The sequence below is a fragment of the Aulonocara sp. 'chitande type north' Nkhata Bay genome, linkage group LG5 (assembly GCF_057382095.1).
Source record: "Aulonocara sp. 'chitande type north' Nkhata Bay isolate Kocher_YH1m ecotype deep benthic linkage group LG5, A_spYH_male_GT1.1, whole genome shotgun sequence".
NCBI classification, from domain to species: domain Eukaryota; kingdom Metazoa; phylum Chordata; class Actinopteri; order Cichliformes; family Cichlidae; genus Aulonocara; species Aulonocara sp. 'chitande type north' Nkhata Bay.
The window spans coordinates 13,812,912-13,831,514 of record NC_141348.1 but is presented as its reverse complement, the minus strand read 5'-3'; the positions used below and the strand labels follow the sequence as shown (position 1 = coordinate 13,831,514).

Below are 18,603 nucleotides of genomic sequence, written 5' to 3'. Positions count from 1 at the left end.
GAGGGGCAAGGTGTGATTTTCTTTTCTATCATAGGCTTCTATAAAGGTTCTGAGAGCTCAAGGTTCTGTGTGTGTCTTTACCGTAGTTTAGTGCATTCATTTTAATATTAAAAACTCCCAGGGTAATTAGCTGTGGCTCAGGTGGTAGAGTGGGCCATCAGTCCCCAGCTTCTCCTGTGCATGTCTCAAATTATCCTTGGGCAATATACTGAACCCCAAGTTGCCCCAATACTGAATGTGAGATACAAGGTGTATGTAATCAGCATCTAGTATATGAAAGAAATCGCAGCTTAACTATCAAGCTACATGCATTTTAAATGTCTGCATCCCCACTGTTACAAATCCTGCCTCAGCTCACCTAAATTCACTGCCATTAGCGTCTCTCCAGTGTTCTGTCGTAACAAGGGATAAAAGATGTGTTTTTGTTAATTTGCTTAGCTTCATTCTATCAGCTGGATAGCATTGTTCGCCATATGCAATCTAGATAAAGAGCACTTTACTGGTAGTGAAAATTTCATGTCTGAGAGTTTGGGGATAGCAGTAAAAAACCCTCACAGGTGCTGTCTCTGCAGGAGAGCCACTCACTTTCCAGAGGAGGTGTGAAGTCACACCCAAAATCTCCCCAGAACGTCCAACATGGAGCCATGGTGGTTATGTATGCCTGTGAGCTCATCACTTTGTTCAAATACAGGCAGAGAGAAGCCTGGGTTGTGAGAACTCTTACTGCACTTATCTTAAGGGCTCTCAATATATGCTAGTACTTTGCTTTCAACAGTGGCCTTCGTTGGGGTTAAACTTGGTCATTACTGGATGATGCTAACATATCTAATTTGCCAGGTGAGCAGGAGTCATGTAGAGTGGAGATTTCTATTTAGCATAATAGAAATGCTAAATAGAAATAGAAATAGAAATTTCACATAAGAAAAACATATGTCTTCAGTTGTAAGTATATGTATCCCCAATGCCATCATTTCTCACAGCTAGTATATGCTGTGAAATATGTTCAACATTTTCCAAACACATTGGTTAGTAGACATCAAAAATGGTGTTTCTTCTCATCTTGAATGTGAAATCACAGTGTCTGTAAATAAAAAGGGCAGGGATAGCTCAGTAGGTAGAGTGGTGGCCCCATGATCGGAAGGTCGGGGGTTCGACTCCACTGAACGGCTACCCTGAGGTACCCCTGAGCAAGGTACCGTCCCTACACACTGCTCCCTGGTGGCTGCCCACTGCTTCACTGGGTGAATGGGTTAAATGCAGAGGAACTATTTTCCCTATGGGGACTAACACGCACACTTTACTTTACTTGTCTAACAAAAGCTAAGCTCACTTCTGTGCATTGCTTTAAGATAGACCCATTTACAATACTTGACGTAATATGGAAAATAAATTAGACAAAACCTCTTCAAGCAAAGAAACAGAGATCATCCAATGGCCCCCAAAAGAATTAGAACCTGCACAAATATTTGCACACTGACATTGTGGTTCTCATACAGTATTCATCCACTTCAGCTGGAGTTTTACATCGTTCACCTCGAGTGTAACAAAAGAAAAAGGAAGCCATAGACTCCCCCATGTCATTTTGCTTCACCTTCAGCGCAAAGACTGAGCTTCTCTCGCTCCGCACCTTTGAAAGCGTACATGATGTTTTAGTGGTTTCCCACCTGCAGGGTGTTGACCTTGTCAGTGGTATTTCAGGCTCCGGGGACTTCTCTCACTTGGCTGCCACAGCCTGCAGGTGGATGAAGGGAGGAGTTGTCATGGAAACCGGCCACTGGGATGGGACACGGTGCAGGCTCCGCCGCACGCTTTGAAAAGCTTTCATTGATAGCTGTCCCAATGAGCTGATTTCCGGTCTGTTACTAGGCTACCCGCTGAGTCTGTATAAAGGCTCGCCCATTTCCTGCAGATTAAAGGACTGCAGCGGATGTTTCAAAGTAGCACTTTCAATGCTCAGGTTTTACAAATGCCCGACCACTCATGAGGTGTCTTCTTCTTGCAGCATGAACAACATTCCTGATATTTCCTTGCACAATCTATAATGATTGTGTAAGTGTCCTGTGAGTTTCTGCCCAGACTGTTTTGTTGTGAATAGTATCACATCCTGTCGAATCATTACACCTGCTATTTAGCATTCACACAACATCACATCTTTTCTAATAAAGACAACTTACCAAACTGTGACTGTTTTCCCTGCTATTAAATCAATGCAGAATCCTTAAACTCTATACCGTTGTTAAAGCAGTGATATCTGTTCATTGAAAACTATAATTGATGACAGAGAAACAGCTGCTACACATAAAGTAATGAATGGCTGATGAACTGTCCATTGTTTTTCCCCCTGCAGCGTAGGAGATTTGTCTCCATTGCAGCAATAATTGAGGCGAAAAGGGGCGGAGAGAGCACGCAGGAGAATGAACATGTTGTCAGGGGAGACTAAACGGAGATCGTCTGATTGCACCACAAGGCCCAGAGCTGTCAGTCAACATCAGAAACAAACAGAGCTTCAGGACTCCCACCGGAAAGACACTTTTTCTAGACACAGAGCCATCCCATTTTGGATTTGCATTGCGATGTAGTTCTGGACCTCGCTAGGACAGTGCTGGGCTGCACATTACTCAACATGAATTTCTCTGTTTTGTTTTGTTTTTTGCAGAAAGGGCACTGCATAATTTTACTGACGGAGAAGCACAGATGATGCTAATAATATTCCAGCGAATGAAAATCCAACATGGCACACTGATTAATAATTTTCAGCCTGAGAAATGATGTATAATTTATGAAGCACAACATGCAAAATGAGAATATGAGACAGTTGGGTAATTATTAGAACGGTTGCCTGGTGGAAAACAGTGCTGCAGCCTTTACTGTAATTGTTGATTATCCACAGTCCCCATTTCCTTTGGTTTGTCTCGATTATGTTATACTTCCTGGGGTGTTTTCTTTCTATTATGGACTTGGGAATGCTATGGCAACAAAAACATCCACTGTCTTGGGTTTGATTGACTAAATTCTTGGTTTTTCAAGTTACTGTACCTACTCTAAGGCATATTGTGCAGTAATTATAGTCTTCTGAGAGAAGAATTTAAATTGTTCTATGATAACTGCATCTTCAATTTTCTTCCCATCAACACAGCCCAAGTCTAAGTGTTGACAGACTTGGGTTACAGCCTAACACCTACAGCTATTCTCATCATACTGATATTAATAAAACCCAACATAGGATATTAATAGATGATGAGTTTTCCCCTTTAAGAATAATTTCGGCTGTTAAACCTTTGCTTCGGTCTGTCATTCATCAATTAATCGATGGCTGCATGCACCACACAATGGTAAATGAATGGTATTGCAATAAAAAAAAAAGGCTTGGTGTTGAAATCATGGTTTAGAAAATGTGAGGAAAAAAGATTTTATTTAACTTGTTCCTCAACGAACAACATGTTGGTGTGTGTAAACCACAACAAAACCAGTGATTGTAGACATATTATAGCAAAATAAGAAACAAAGTATTTAAGAAAGTTAAAAAGCCTTACATCTAGTTACCTAGTTTATAACATTCATATTTCTATTGCTGGCTTACAGCAGTGGCTCTGCAAACTTAAACTCTAAATTAAACATATGGTTATTTTAACGGACAAAAAGAAACTTAAATCATAGCTGATACAACGTTACGGAAGAATTTCTAACATTATTCAATAGACAGTATATCAAGTCTAAACATACTTTGTCAGCTTATATTTGAGTTGATAGACAAATTAGTATATATATATATATATATTTCAGTGCACAACAGTCAACGGTGAAACTGTTTTACAAGAGAAAGAAAGATTACAGTCTCTAACAGTTTTGCCAGAGAAACGAATCAAAAACATCTTGGATTTCAGTTTTTTTTCCTTTGCTTACGCGTACCGAATCCGTGACGATGCTCATGCTGTGTTCATCGAAACGAGTACTAAAAGTAAAGCACAGTGACTACTAAGTCCAGGAAGCTAAACAAAGCTGCCGTGTTGTGTGTCAAACTGGGTAAAAAGGCAGTATGCTAAACTAGAGATTTGAAAATGGCGGTTCATTGCCCGCTTCAGTCTGAGAGAACAAAAAATAAATAAATCAAGAAACAAGAAAAGGAAAAGGAAAAAAAAATGCTCAGTTCACTTTTACACAAAGAAGCAAATATGTATATTTGTGCTCCTAAAACAGTGTCCCACTTGCAAAGCTGCTCTCACCACATGTAATAACTGCGTGTGGTGTCCACCTGGCTGGGTTTGGTCTCAGAAGAACCCTCTTTGTCCTTCTCACTGTCTGCCTCCCAAAGATTGATAAGGGGGGGGTACAGCTCATTTAGTGGTATTGATGAGGTTTTCTGCATATACTTTTTCAGGGAATGGTGATAATTTTTCCTCTTCCACCTCTTGGCAATGTAGACACCCAGGGAGGCCAGGCTGATGACTGCAAACACTGATCCCATGACTGCTGCAAGAGCAGTGTTGGTCCCTTGGTCTGACATTTCAACGGCGAAGGTAGCCTGCTTTGTCGTCACATTAACGCATGACTTTTGCGTTTGCTGGTGGATGTTTGAGACAGTGAGGCACACCTCATACTCCGTTGCTGGCTGTAAATGTGTCAGGTTGTATTCATGAACATCCACGGGTACTCTGGCAGTGTAAGTAATATGTGGGTTGTCTATTTTCATGGTTGCAGATGACCACTTGAGGTTAGAGGTCATTACATTGGAGTTTATTTTCCAGGCAACGAGAATTGAGTGAGATTCGGTCTGTTTGACATTGATCTTCATAAGCTGCGTGCTGTCTAACAGGGTGCCGTTCACCCTTATGGCAGTCACTCTAGTGTCAGCTCCCTCTGAGTTTTCGGCCACACAGGTATATCTGCCAGAGTCTTCTACTTGGATATGAGAAATTCTCAGTGTACCTTCACTACTGAGGCTGTACTTGTCAGATATGGTGTCGATGGATATCTTGTTTCCCATGGGCGTCACCCAGTAGATTTCAGGCTCTGGCTGGGACATGGCTCTGCAGTCCAAGTCCACAGTCACTCCAATGTCCAAATTTTGGTGGCTGGGGAAGGTATCGTGAGAAATCATGGGCAAGCACTGGTTTGCTAAGTTATTCTGCAAAACTTCACGCACATGCATACCCCTGAACTCTGTTGGCATGGCACAAAACATGGAAAGAGGTTCCATAAAGCGGACTGTTGTTTTGTTGGAGCTCATCCACTGGATGACACAGTCACAGCGCAGAGGGTTGCTATGGATGCTGATCTCTCGTAAGTTGGGCAGTGAGTCCACTGTGGACTGATAGAGGGCATTCAGAGCGTTATTGTTCAGCATAAGGCTCTCCAAAGCTGGAACATCACGAAAGGCCTGGCGGTGGATGTAAGAGAATTTAGGGTTGTTTGTAGCCTCCAACTTAGTGAGTTCAGGAAGATTATCCAAAGCATAACGGTCAATTGAAACTAGCTCTCCCATGTTGTTTATACCAAGCTCCTTCAGTCTCAGGATGTTCTTGAAATCTCCTTCTTGGATCTTGTGCACTGGGTTTTTGTTCAAATCCAAGAACTTAAGGTTAGGTAGTTTCTGAAGTGCTCTCTGAGGAACTCGGACAAGCTTGTTATCATAGAACGAGAGACTCTCAAGATTGTCAAGTCCTACTAAAGCATTTCCAGGAATGTCTGTCAAATCCATTCCAGCCAATACAAGGCTTCTCAGATTGCCCAGTGGTTTGAAATTAAAGTCCATTATTCCAACAACAGGATTCTCCCCAATCATTAGGATCTCTAGATTGGGTGTAGATTCAAACCACTGGCTGTTGATGGTCTTGAGTTTGTTGGAGTTGAGGTGAAGCCTGAGCAGATTATGGAGCCCAGAGAAGGCATTGGCAGAGATCGTGTTGATCTGATTATGGTTGATGTAGAGTTCCTGCAGGTTGCTGAGATCCTGCAGACAGTAATCGGGCATTTCAGTGATCTGGTTCTCCTCCAGGTGAAGTGTGGTGAGCTGGGACATATTGGTAAGACCAACATCTCGAATGCTACTGAAATTGTTCTGGGATAGGTCCAACTCAGTTAGGTTAAACAGCTGCTCTAGCTCCTCACTGGTCCTGGCAATATAGTTGCTCTGTAAGAGGAGAACCTGAGTGTCACTGGAAAGATTTCCTGGAATGCGTGTCAGACGAAGATCATTGCAGTCTACAGTGATGGCTTCTCTGTACGTGGACTGGGGGGTAAACCAGGGTCGGATCTCACACACGCACAGCTGGGGGCACTCATTGCTCTGGACAAAAGATAACCCTGCTGATACCAGGATCAGGCCAATAAACACCTGGCCCAGAAAAAGGCAGTCTAACCTCCATCTAGCCATGATGGAGAGGGACAGCAGGTGGGTCCAATGACTTGGGAAAACGGTGTGTTACAGTCATCAACCAGACTTTCCACAGATTATGTCCTTAAGTCCATGAAATCAAATGCTCAGGAAATTCACAGCAGGATCTTTGAGTTTCAGGATAACCTGAAAAGAAGAAGAAAACATGTATGTCATTATACTGAAAATAATCTCCATCTCATTTTTAGAATATAAAGGGTTGATACTTTTTAGCTAGCTTGTTATCTTGGCCCTAAGATTTGAAAAGACAACACCAGTACCGGTTTGTTGTCCAGACTGGAATAGCAACTATTTCCATATCCAGACACTGGTGCTAATTCAAGCTTTACAAATATCTTTGTTGCCCCGAAAATGGATCTTAGGGTGTATCCCCACTATGGGTACTGTGTCCGAGCACCTCTGATCTTTGTACTGCACTCCAGAGTTCTTGAAGATGTTGGCCCAGATGATGTTCAGTTGGACTTGAGCATAGTATACACGTAGTGTGATTACTGAGCAACCAAACACAGAACCCAAATCCTTCCTCAATGACAGCTGCCCTTGTAAAAATGAAGTAATTAACAAATCTATAAGGCATGTGAGAGGACAGTGTGTCACTGCTTCCAAATATGGACTCAATTAAGCCACAAAATGTTAAAAGAAAATCAGAAACTTCCTTAAGCTCTGCAAGAGCACTTCTCAAAAGCGTGAATGTGCGTGGGAGAGAATGGGTTGAAATGCTGAGACAACGTGAAGTGTGCTCAGGCCAGAATCATTAGGTGCAGTGTGAGCACTTACCAGTGGGGGGATGGGAGGAGGGGATAGCAATTGTGCTTGGGCAAGGTACAGGTGCAACTGAGACCAGCCTAGTATATCCTTAATGACTTTTGTGCCTCTCTGACTGTTCTTTTTGCATATCTCACTCACTATTGGATGAAACATGATACAGAAATTTATGTTAAAACTTAAGTGAGCCTATATTATAACATGGTACATGGTAAAGATTATACCCGCTAAAGATCAGTATTGTTGCTGCCGTGGGCGTGTTAGTATGCTGATATTAGCATTTAGGTCAAAGCGCTACTGTGTCACAGTACACCTCACAGTTACCCCGACATGGATGTATCCTCTGCTTAATCTTGTTATCTGTAGGAATTAATGAAATATCAAAGATCGTTAATGTCTCTCATAAATGCAGCAATTACACAAGACAGAAGATTAAGTAAGAACAACTGCCTCTCCACTATCCTTGTGAGACTTGTCATTATTTGCAGCATCAACAGTTTTGAGAAAATGCAATTTCAGCTCATTACAATGCATGCACAAAACACTGCTCTGAACTACTTGGAAACAGCTCATATTCCATCGAGGGCTTTCATCTCTCCAACAGGCCCATAAGGACTCGATCATTAGCTTCTCCGAACATCATTACACCCTGTGAGATATTGGTACATGCCAAGCCTCAAAGAAAACAAAAAAAAGATGCACTGCTTAATTTTTAATGCAGTGTCTTCAGCATTCAGAATTTGGGGCAAACATGAAAAAAAATGATTTCAGCGGGCCTAGGATTTTTTTTTTTTCACAAATAGCTGAATATAGAAAGAAGAATGTCAAAAGTTTATTTGTTCAGCTCTAACAAGGCTTAAGACTACAAATTCAAGGAGTGGGTTGTTAGTTGTGAGAAGAAGAGAAACCTTGATCTGGCCATGCAGTCGCTTTGTTTAAGGAGTAGGAGCTTTAAGTGGTGTGATGGGCATCTGCTAGCCCATATGGCAGTAACACCTACTTCACGGAGTTGGAAGATAGAGCATTAAATCTGGCAGCTTTTACTTGAAAGCACTGCCACGTTTTAGACCCCTCATTGTGTATGACAGCAAGTGAAATACAGTCATTACATTTTTATCTAGGACTGATAATGCTGACTTTGGTGTGGACTTCAATATTGCAGCTACCCTACAGAAACTTTACTCTGACTCCTTGACTTTTCCACTGGATGAATTCAGATTATGTTGGTGATGCTCCAGGCAGTTCTTTTAGTGCACCCACGGTTGCTGTTTTGAGTGAATTGTCTCAATAATCATTGGATGCACTGCCAATAAAATATATCTAACTTGCCCTTTTGCCTCTGGAGATGAAATGTAAGATTTTTTGTGCAGCCACAACTTTTTAAAATCCAACGCTGTTTTTTATTCATTTATTTGTCGAGTATTTTCTCTCAAAATCAGACACAAAGGTAAAGAAATTCCCATCAGCTTCAGCTGTGCTTACTGCCTGTTAGCAAATGCTAACATGCTTAAAAGCTAAACTAAGATATGGGAAGGCTTACCAATATGATAGCTATGATAATACTACATTATCATTGTCTCTGTTATTAATGTAAGCACATCAACTTTAGCACTTGGCTTAAAGCGATGCTGCGCAGCTTTACATTCAACATCCTTTCTTCTATTTTCGATTTGTTTACATCTTTACAGCACAAATGCATTTCTCCCACTTAATAACTATTGTCACTGCTGTATCTTTACTAATGCTAATTAGTAATATTAGGTTGTCCTCAGTGGTTTTTCAGTAAACCACAGAGACACTTAAGCTACCCCCTAAGTTAATTAGGTCTATTTAGGCCTCCACCCACCCAGTGTAGAGCCACACAGCAGCCTTCACAATGGTTCCACCTTCTTTGTGGTCAACACCAGCTTAAGAAGATACCGCTTAAGAGGCTTTCGAGCAAGAAAGCTGAGTAATACATCTGAATGCAAACTGCCTGGCAACAGCACCAAGGAGACAGCAACGCGACTCTGTTCCGCCTATACCAGGGATTCCCCTTGGACAGGGCGGAGCATTGGTGAGACAGATCTTGTTTTTAAGCTAAAGGCTGGTATTTTGTGACGATTGCTGCGTACGCAGTCGGGGTTTGGCAGATGGAGATGATGAAGTGCAGATTAGCTGGGTGTAGTGTACTGGAATCAGACCCAGAGGAGAGAAACAGGTCACTTGGCACTTTAATTAATAGCAGCACATCAGTGGAATCTAAGACTAGAGAGCGCGAGAGCAGCGTTAATGCACGGATAATCTCGTTACAGAAAGAATTGTTTAAGTGCTTGTTTGTCACTTGGTCAATGACTAAATGTTCTGTTGTTATACAGTATTTAAAATGATTTAGCTGAGTTCATGGGAATATCTTCAGAAACATGGATAAAGATGATGACAGTATATGTAACCTTTTTAAACTTGTTCTGTAAATATTGAAATTGTTTTGCATAAAAGAGCACAATTAATGATAAAGGTCCATTCTGACACTGTTAGATCAGTGTCATCCTAATGAAATGACGTGTTTCAAAGCAGTGTTTAAATCCATATCCACGACATACGACTGCAAAACATGTTTAAAATATGCCACACATCAACATTATAAGGCAGATGTAGGAATATATTATTGTCTGCCCTCCTGTATTTAACACAAATGGGGATAATCTTAAATTCTCCCCGCCTGCTGAATGCTGACAACTTTGTCAGCTTTGTCCTCTTTATACAATGTAAGATTAAGAAGTTTCTTATCCCTTTTGGTACTGTACATAAAACACAACTAATACTTTAAATGCTGTTTTGATATATCTACAACCATGTAAAAGGTGAAAATTACATAAATATCAGAATCCTGATTTTTTTTCCAAACACAGGGTGAAAGATGTCTGGGGCCAAAACTGATAAAGGTTGCACAAGTCAATTGTGAGCACAAATACACAGGGAAGCTTAAAGAACCCAGGAGGTGGAGGAAAAATCAACAACACAACAGCAAAAGGCAGGAAAGAGGAAAAACCAGGTTTTAACCACAGGTACCTCTGAACCTGTGAATGGGACACTTGAACCAAACGCCACAGCTTGAGATTTCAGCTCTGTCACCTCAGACATTAATAGCAGTTTGTTATGAAGTGTTTTGTGTCACCTTCTCATCACACCGATGGGTAGGTGTTTTAACATCACAGCTCACAGAAATGCATCGGTAACCTGAACTGCAAAACTTCTCAACTCTTCGACAGACACACATTTATTTTTCATTAGTCTGCTTGACTCTTTTTCATTTCAGCTCTCATGACTACTTTTACTGTATAATTACACATTTTACCCACACAGGCACACTTCAGATAGGTTTCAATGCAATGACTGCAAAAAAGAAAAAAAAGATCAGTTTCACAATTCCTTCCACAGGAAACTGAATGATTTTCTCTGCCACCTTCATCATTAGTGGGTTAAGTCTATTAATACAATATCTACGCAGTTAGCAAAGTGATCTTATGGTAATCACAGCAGCCCTTAGAGTGAAGCCAGATGCACCTATTAACGCTAATGGGGGATTGTGGCTTGCTTTCTAAATTTCAGATCTTGGCAGTGTCCTTTAATGATTCATTTCCTGGGATTTGACAAAATGCATTAAGCTCATCTCGTGGTAGGGCAGAACTTTTTCATAGTGCCAAAAGAAATTAACTTAATTACCCCGGGTGGGCACAAACGGACACCTGTGAAAACAGCTGCACATTATCTATGGAAGACTTGATTTCTGCTGTGCAATGCTCTGGTGAGACACATCACAAAGACAAGACATTATTAAGATGAAATTTAGGCATTTGTTGGTTATTTAAGCTGTGTCTAATGCAAAGCACATCCATCTTTTGCATCACAGTATCTCACGGTTACTCAGCTTCCTCCTTTCAAAAAAAGTGAGCTGACCCCGCCGTTTAGTTAGCCCTCAATCCACTGATACCTCAGTGGATACTCAAGCATCACAACAGGGCGCATAGCTCACATGTAGATTACATAGAATGTGAAAAGGAGGCTTTTATAACATTTGTTCAAATTGTTACATGCATAATTAAATTAATAAGTACACGCAGGTGCCAAATCATGTTTTTTTGTAACTCTGTTTCCTCACCTTCCTGTCTTCTTTCCTGTCTTGTCACTTTTTAATAAAGGCAAAAGACAAAAATAAATCTGAAAAAAGAAAGAAAAAAAAAAAACAATTACAGCTCGTTTTCACCAGCTGCACATGTGTGCTTCAATAAAAGCTCTCAAAGATTAAAAAACATACAAAAGAAAAGCTGAAACCAACAGGCAATTTATTAATTTGTTTCATATGCTCTAAATCAAAAACATTTTAACGAATAATTTCCCCATTGTTATTATGATGGGTCCCATTTATTTGGCTAACTTCGAAGCTCATCCACTTAGCATGGATAGCGGCAGGTACAGAGTCTGTCAGTACAACAGAGTCTGTCATGCTGTAAAAGCCGACCCCGGTCAGTTTAGAAACTTTTGATGCAATACTTAAAATTTCACACTCTAATGGGAACCGGGACACATGGCATTTACATCTGACCTCACACATCCCTAAAAATATCACATTTGTCTGCAGGAACTGGTGAGCCACAGGTCATGACCTGGCTAATATGCTAAGACTGTGTTTGATAATGCATCCAGTTTCCCTGCATCAATATCTGTAGAACGTGTCTGTGATGAGCACTTAATCGTGGTTCCTGTGTGTGCAGTGGAATATGTCATAAAGCAGCGGTCCACAACCTTTTTTGCGCCATGGACCGGTTTATGCCCGACATTATTTTCACGGACCGGCCTTTAAGGTGTCGCGGATAAATGCAACAAAATAAAACCAGTACCGGTACCGAAAAAAAGAAGATTTATTCATAACACACGAGAAAAGACCCAGGAAAACCGAGTTAACGATAAAAACGATAACAAAATAAAGCTGAAAACCGATAAAAACCCTGAAAACCATACATTTCACACCTGAGCCTCAACTCTCGCGGCCCGGTACCAAATGACTCATGGACCAGTACTGGTCCGAGGCCCGGGGGTTGGGGACCGCTGTCATAAAGTACAAAAGGTCTCTCTCTGAAAACGTTCAAGCTACTAAATTATGATGTCTGTCTGATTGCATTTTTCCCCTTAAATGTAACATCAACTGAGCGTAACATGCGAAATATGAAAAGGAGATTTAATAAATGGATAACAAGAGTTTTGCATTAGGGCTCTCTCGGGAGCCTGAAATAGAACTCTCCCTTCTGGTCCAGGTTCACCTTTTAAGTTTTACTTTATTAGTGTGCACGGATTAAAAAGACAAAACAAAACAAAAAAACAGATAAAACAGAAATGAGGGAAAACAAATTACAGGCGGAGCAGGTGAGATAAACAACCCCAGGGTGGCTATAAACACATCATGACACAAAGGGAACCAAAGTGAGGTGACAAAAACACTCCTGAATTAGATGAGAGAACCTGAGTGACGGGAAGCGATATGTTCTACAAATAACACAACAAGAGGTCGAAGTGAAAAATATAATCTACCTAAAATGTCAGTTAACAAAATAATGATAATTATATATTATAATAATATTGTATAATGTAATAATAATAATGGTTAAACCTTCCTCGGCGGCTCTTGCAATGTAAACTTTTTATTATTATTATTATTAGGATGATGAGGTCATCCGCACTTTTCACTTGCCTTCCTTGCAGGGTCTCAAATAGCCGGTGTTACGTACACGTTCATGTATTTTTGGAGAGCACTGTGACAAATTAGTCACCATGCTGGATTTCTGCCATATATTAACATATGAGCAAGTGTGAAGGCTCAAGTGATTTCATAGCAGATGACTCACTTTAGGGTTTCCCTGGCTGGAAATGACAGGGCTACTTCATCACCAGGAATGTACGCATTATTTATTTTACAACAGCTTCATTTCTACACTTCTTAAAATTGTTTCACCTTCAGCCAGAGAGCCCATGATTTCCAGTGTGTAGAAATCTGCATTTAGTGCATTTGATGCATACTGCAAGTCTGAATTACACAACAGAGTCTCGGAGGAACAACAGTGAGTGAGATCTTATAGTAAGCGGGACATGCAGACGTTGAAATGGCACAAAACAGGCGGTTTGAACTTGCTACTGATCCCAAAAAACCCCCCCAGTACAGGATAAATTACCCAGACAAAAGCTGAAACGACTAAACAGTCAAATGAATAGTCAATCAATAGAAAATTAACCAGAAACTGTCTCCAAAGTGATGATTTAAATCTTAGCTAACTGAATATATTTGGGTTTTGGAGTGTCTTCTGAAAATGGGATTATCAGCAATGTCACCTCTGAGGATGGAAAACGATAATTGCCACTTTTCAAACCAGCTTTTCCCCTGACTTTTAAAACAGCCGATGAGAAAAATAATAGGGAAGAAATTTTTTAAAATAAAACGTCTCCATGGACCGAATTAAACTTGAGCCTGTTTATGGGCTTTTTAATAGCAAAGAGAATGACAGATATCAACTTTGAAGCAGTAAAGAGTGACAGTAAAGCTGCAAGGACATTAGTGCTGATAATTATTTTTAATGATGATCTTTGTTCAGTTACTGATGTCACTTTTGTCTACTTTTTTCTCACCTCTACATATGTATCTATTTATGGGAAGACTAAAAGCAATTCACCAATGACTGATGACCTGTTATAACTGGATGATGTTCCTATAAGCTACTGCTGCAGCAGCAATGTGTTTGTTAAAGATCTCAAAGTGCTGACTGAAAAAAGTCAAAAAGGACTGTGCTTTTCATTTAATTTCCACAAAAGTCACAGTGACACACCTTCCTACAAATGTTCTAAATATCACCCGACAGGTGTATGAGAGAACACAGTGTCCAGTGCTGTTGGATCAGCTTTTAATCAGCCAAGTCCCTGGTACGAAGACTGTGTGATGTTGGATTGCTGCCTTCTGCACACTCTAGCCTGGCAACTCCTGTCAACTTTGCCAAAACTACACACGTCTGTTGCGGGCTGCTTACTGCTGTGTTCTACGTTTTATAAAGGAAATCAGTGGATAACATCAAAGCCTGACTGTCCTGAAAAATTCCAGGGTTTTTTGGGGGGAGAAGAACTTTTTCTCTTCTTTTTTTTTTTTTTTTTTACCTTTTTCATACTTTGTTTTGTCAAAGCTTTTTTTTTTCAGGTCTTCCTCTATGATCCTAAAGACTTCTTCAACTGTGATCTCACCAGATGCACAAATGTTTTATTAAACTCTTACATGTGGGAATACATGCCATTTATCTGGTCAAAGAGGAAGTGATAAGAGCATAAATGATCAAAGCGTGCAAATATAAAATATGTTTTATAGTTACAAAGCTGATTAAAGGTGCGCACCATAAATTTTACACATGGATTTCAGTTTATGGACACAAAAAGCTTTACTTAGCTGGGGAAATGTGGCAAACAATATATTTTGTAACTCTGAAACATGCTTTTGAACACTTACATACACAAAAAAATCCCTGATATCAAGCTACATTCTGGGAAAAGCAGGATGCTGTGGTTTAAGCGCTGATTCACATGAAACTGAGACTGAAGGTCAACAGAAGAGTCATTTTCTGCCATCATTTTTTACACCAATTCCCTTAACTGCACTGGGTGCAAGGCAGATATTCTAGTAAATACAACCTTTTATGCTTTTGTTAATTTTACAGAAGCTCTCCAGCAAAGCTATTTTAGAATTTGGAAAGCAATCCCAGAGCTTCCTGCTATGACGATCCTACTTTCACCAAGCTGGTAAATCTGCCTAGTTAAAAGCTTAAACTGCACCTGTGACACCTAACCTGCAGCACTTGGAGTTAAATTATTTCAAAAGATGATGTTAGTTGAATGACAGTTAAGTGTGTTATGTAAGCAAATAGACTCTTTCCTGTCAAGCCCCTGACGGGTCGGAGAGGAGTGCTGGAAGAAAAGGAACAACAACAGGATAAAATAAGTTTAAAAAAAGAAAGAGAGACACTGAAGACCAAAAACAGCTGTCGCAGATTTTCACTATGATTAGCACTCAGTTTCTATTCACTCCAACCAACTTCTGTTATCACTCGTCTGTTCTCCACACTGGGACTTTAATAACACACTACCACCTATCACTTAAGCCCTCCCACCATACCATGCACGCAGCCTGTATACTAATGTCTTTACCAAAGTGTCTGTGGAAGACAAAGCTTCAACGCCTCAGCCCTTCTTACAGGAATAATAGTGACCTAACTGTCGGTGGTGGGGGTGGGGGCTTTAACCTCCCTCCCATGAGTTTCGATGTCTCCTAAAAACCCTACACAGAGATAGATGTAGAGAAAGACACCTGCAACATATGTACAGTAGGAGACTCTGTGTGTGTGTGTGTGTGTGTGTGTGTGTGTGTGTGTGTGTGTGTGTGTGTGTGTGTGTGTGTGTGTGTGTGTGTGAAAAAGAGAGCCTGGTGGTGTGTGCGCACTTTGTCCATGTGAGACCAGATGCTCCCTTGGCATGAAAAAGAAAATCAATCAGGTGATCCTGCCTCATCCAGCTCACTCGGTTGTGATGAACGATTTGACCTTCTGTTTGCTTTGCAAATCTGAGTGAAAGAATCAACTGAAGAAGGCCAAGCGAATGTCCAACCTTTAAACACTATTAACTCTACTAAAAAAACTGCACAGAGAAGCCTCTAATGTTAAATTGCTGAGGCGGCACTTTAATTTGACCCACAGCTCTCTGCGAGGAAACACGACTCTGGGCGCTTTGGGTTCGGGAAGAGGCCATAGACAGCAGAAATATAAATAATAATAAAAATAAAGAAAAAGTGAGGCGATTACGCAAGACTCCACGCATTAAAACACTCAAAAACAAACCTGAACTCTCTACAGCGAACCCCACGTCTGCCTGAAGTTTAGTTGAGTGATGCAAGGAAGCGGCAGCAGTCTCCCGTCACAAAAGCGCAACAGCTGCAGCGACACAAGCAGCGTTTGTGAGCCACAATGGACCCCCCGCTAATGCAACCCCATTCTCAGCACAGCATCTTTCGCAGTGGGCCCCCTCCCCTCCCTCATAAGGAGACTCTGGCGACTATTTTTTTTTCTCGCTTAAACCGGAGGGATCGAGACATCTGCCGACACACTTTAACATTAATATGCAAATCACATCCACGCGCATCGCCGAGCACGCCGCACTTAGCCCCCGCTGGCAGTGCCGCAACGAGATCAAAGTTTGTTTTCGGTGGAATAAGATTCGAGGCGTAATAAGAGTCGAAACGTGTCGTGCACTGTAAGGTTAAACGCTCTCACGTGTGTTCAGAGAAGACTGCAAACCTGAACTGATGGGCTGAAACCAGACTGCATGCATAAAAAAATGCCCTTGAGTGCGTCTGCATCCTAAATATACCCAAACTCGTTGCGTGTCTCTTGCAGGGGGAGACGGATATCCACACTCTGTGAATCACTACACACATCAAACATCACTAATCTCTTTCTGGCATCTTCGTTCTTTCTTATAGAAATTACAGTTCATGAGAGGAAACTAACGCGATAAAGCAGAGGGAACCTCTCCTTCCCCTCCTCCTGTCGGGTCTCACCTTGTTGGCATTCCAGTCTGATGTTCCCGAGCGCACGGGGTCCTTTATCCAGACACACGCGTCAGCACACAACAATAAACGCCACCGGTGCCAAGTGAACGGGGCTCATCAAACAGCGTCCTAACACATATTCCGGTATCCCGGTGGGTTCAGCTGGCGGCTGTTTACAGCGATTTGTCGCTCCGAGTATCCGATCAGTCCCAGGGCGCCTCGGAGAGAGGCATGGTGTGGTCTGCACAGAGATCTTGAACCTGCTGCAACCCGCCACCGACTGCGTTGTCGCTCCGATATTCCTCCGCTCTGCCACAACCACTATCACCACCGCCACAGCCTGCACCTCCTCCTCCTACGGATGGGAGAAGAAAAATTATAAAAACACCTGGCGCTGTCCAGACCGCTCAGCTGATTACCCAGCAGGCTATTGGCTGAGAGCGCCTGTCTGTCACCGCCGGCCAAAGCAAAGCAGAGCACCATCTGCTCCGGGCTTGTGATGAGAACAAAGGCAGGAGAGGGCGGCGGGGTGGCGGAGCATGGGGCGTGGGGCATGGGGGGAGGATGTGTGTGGGTTGGGGGTTTGGGGGTGAAGTGGTGGACCTACAACTTCCCCTTTTAGCCTCCTTTAGATGCAAACCTCGAAGACAATATAATGTGTTACTGGACACGGGAGAATTCTTTGGATTATTATTATTATTATTATTATTATTATTATGTTCTAAATCCGAACATCGACTCCTGAGTTGAATGTTCGATTCTAAAAAGGATTCTAAAGTTCCTAAAAAAAGTTATGATACACATATTAATGAAAACTCAGGAATATTTCAATTTTAGTGGGTGGAAGAAATTAAGATGGGAGCCTCGTCATCATGAAAAATGTCGTCGTGGCTTGCAAAACATACTGTAAAGCATACTGTGATATAGACAAACAGTGCTGATAAAACTATTTTTGTTCATTCTGAGATAGTAAGATGGCAATGAAAGAGTTCCACGAAGAATAAGCAAATTGGGCAATCCATGATACCATAAAAAAAACCTAAACAACTAAACAATGAAGCACACATGATGCCAACTGGTTTTCTTTAACCTCACTATAATCTGCACTACTCTCTTGGCACAAGTGGACGTCATACAGGCTTGGTTATAGGGAGGTAGTAACCCAAATGCAATGGATGTTTCCATTGTTACAATCATGTATCAATTATATATAACCCCCTATCCCTTCATTAAAACAAAAAAACAAAACAAAACAAGTTTTTGTGGATGAAATGCATGATCGTAAGAAAAAGGAATGGTCCAATAGTCTCAGTCAGGAGCACATACCAGCACTGAAAGTCACTCATGGTCTTTTTCTGGCTTTAGAGATGAACCTGTCTTTGTAATTGTCCTGTCATTGCATTAAAGGTTTTGGTCATAGTTATCAGGTAGATAACTTGTTCAGAAGCAGATGGGTCTGCTTCTCTTGCTTGCTTTGACAGTACTTTGCCAGTTTTCCCTTTCAGACTCTTAATAATGTTGACACTTGCTCTTCTTCCAAGCTTTCCACACCTCCATTAACAGAATTCTATAAGACAAATCAGTTCCAGCCAGTGCTCTAAAAGTACAAGATAAGAGAAAACTGAAAACAAAATCACCAAATATCACCACACTGGCACCATGCTCTTCTTTAACAATTACCGGTCACTGGGGCCTAATTGATGCAATATTCCAAACCGACCCTACATCACCCATGTGAAATAATGACATCGAGAACACACAGGAAGAATGTGCAAAGGGCAGGAGTAATCTCATGCTGCGACCTTTAAATATAAATTTAGCTGGATGCAGAATC

The 18,603-nt window shown here is 41.3% G+C and overlaps 1 protein-coding gene and 1 long non-coding RNA gene across 2 annotated transcripts; one reads left to right on the top strand and one right to left on the bottom strand.

The window, feature by feature from the left end:
• Positions 1–3,424: 3,424 nt before the first annotated feature.
• On the bottom strand, positions 3,425–17,213 carry lrrn1 (leucine rich repeat neuronal 1). The gene is made up of 2 exons (XM_086291425.1): positions 16,779–17,213; positions 3,425–6,520 (listed from the first exon to the last, which is right to left on the bottom strand). The coding sequence occupies exon 2, from the start codon at positions 6,371–6,373 to the stop codon at positions 4,220–4,222; it is 2,154 nt and encodes a 717-aa protein (XP_086147551.1). The 5' UTR covers positions 6,374–6,520; positions 16,779–17,213; the 3' UTR covers positions 3,425–4,219.
• LOC147329963 (uncharacterized) lies at positions 9,137–14,459 on the top strand. Its single transcript, XR_015129053.1, has 2 exons — positions 9,137–9,215; positions 14,047–14,459. It is a non-coding gene; the product is annotated as an uncharacterized LOC147329963 (long non-coding RNA).
• Positions 17,214–18,603: the final 1,390 nt, after the last annotated feature.

Excerpts from the sequence above, each read along its gene's own strand:
- lrrn1 (XM_086291425.1), bottom strand. The coding sequence starts at position 6,373 with ATGGCTAGATGGAGGTTAGACTGCCTTTTTCTGGGCCAGGTGTTTATT.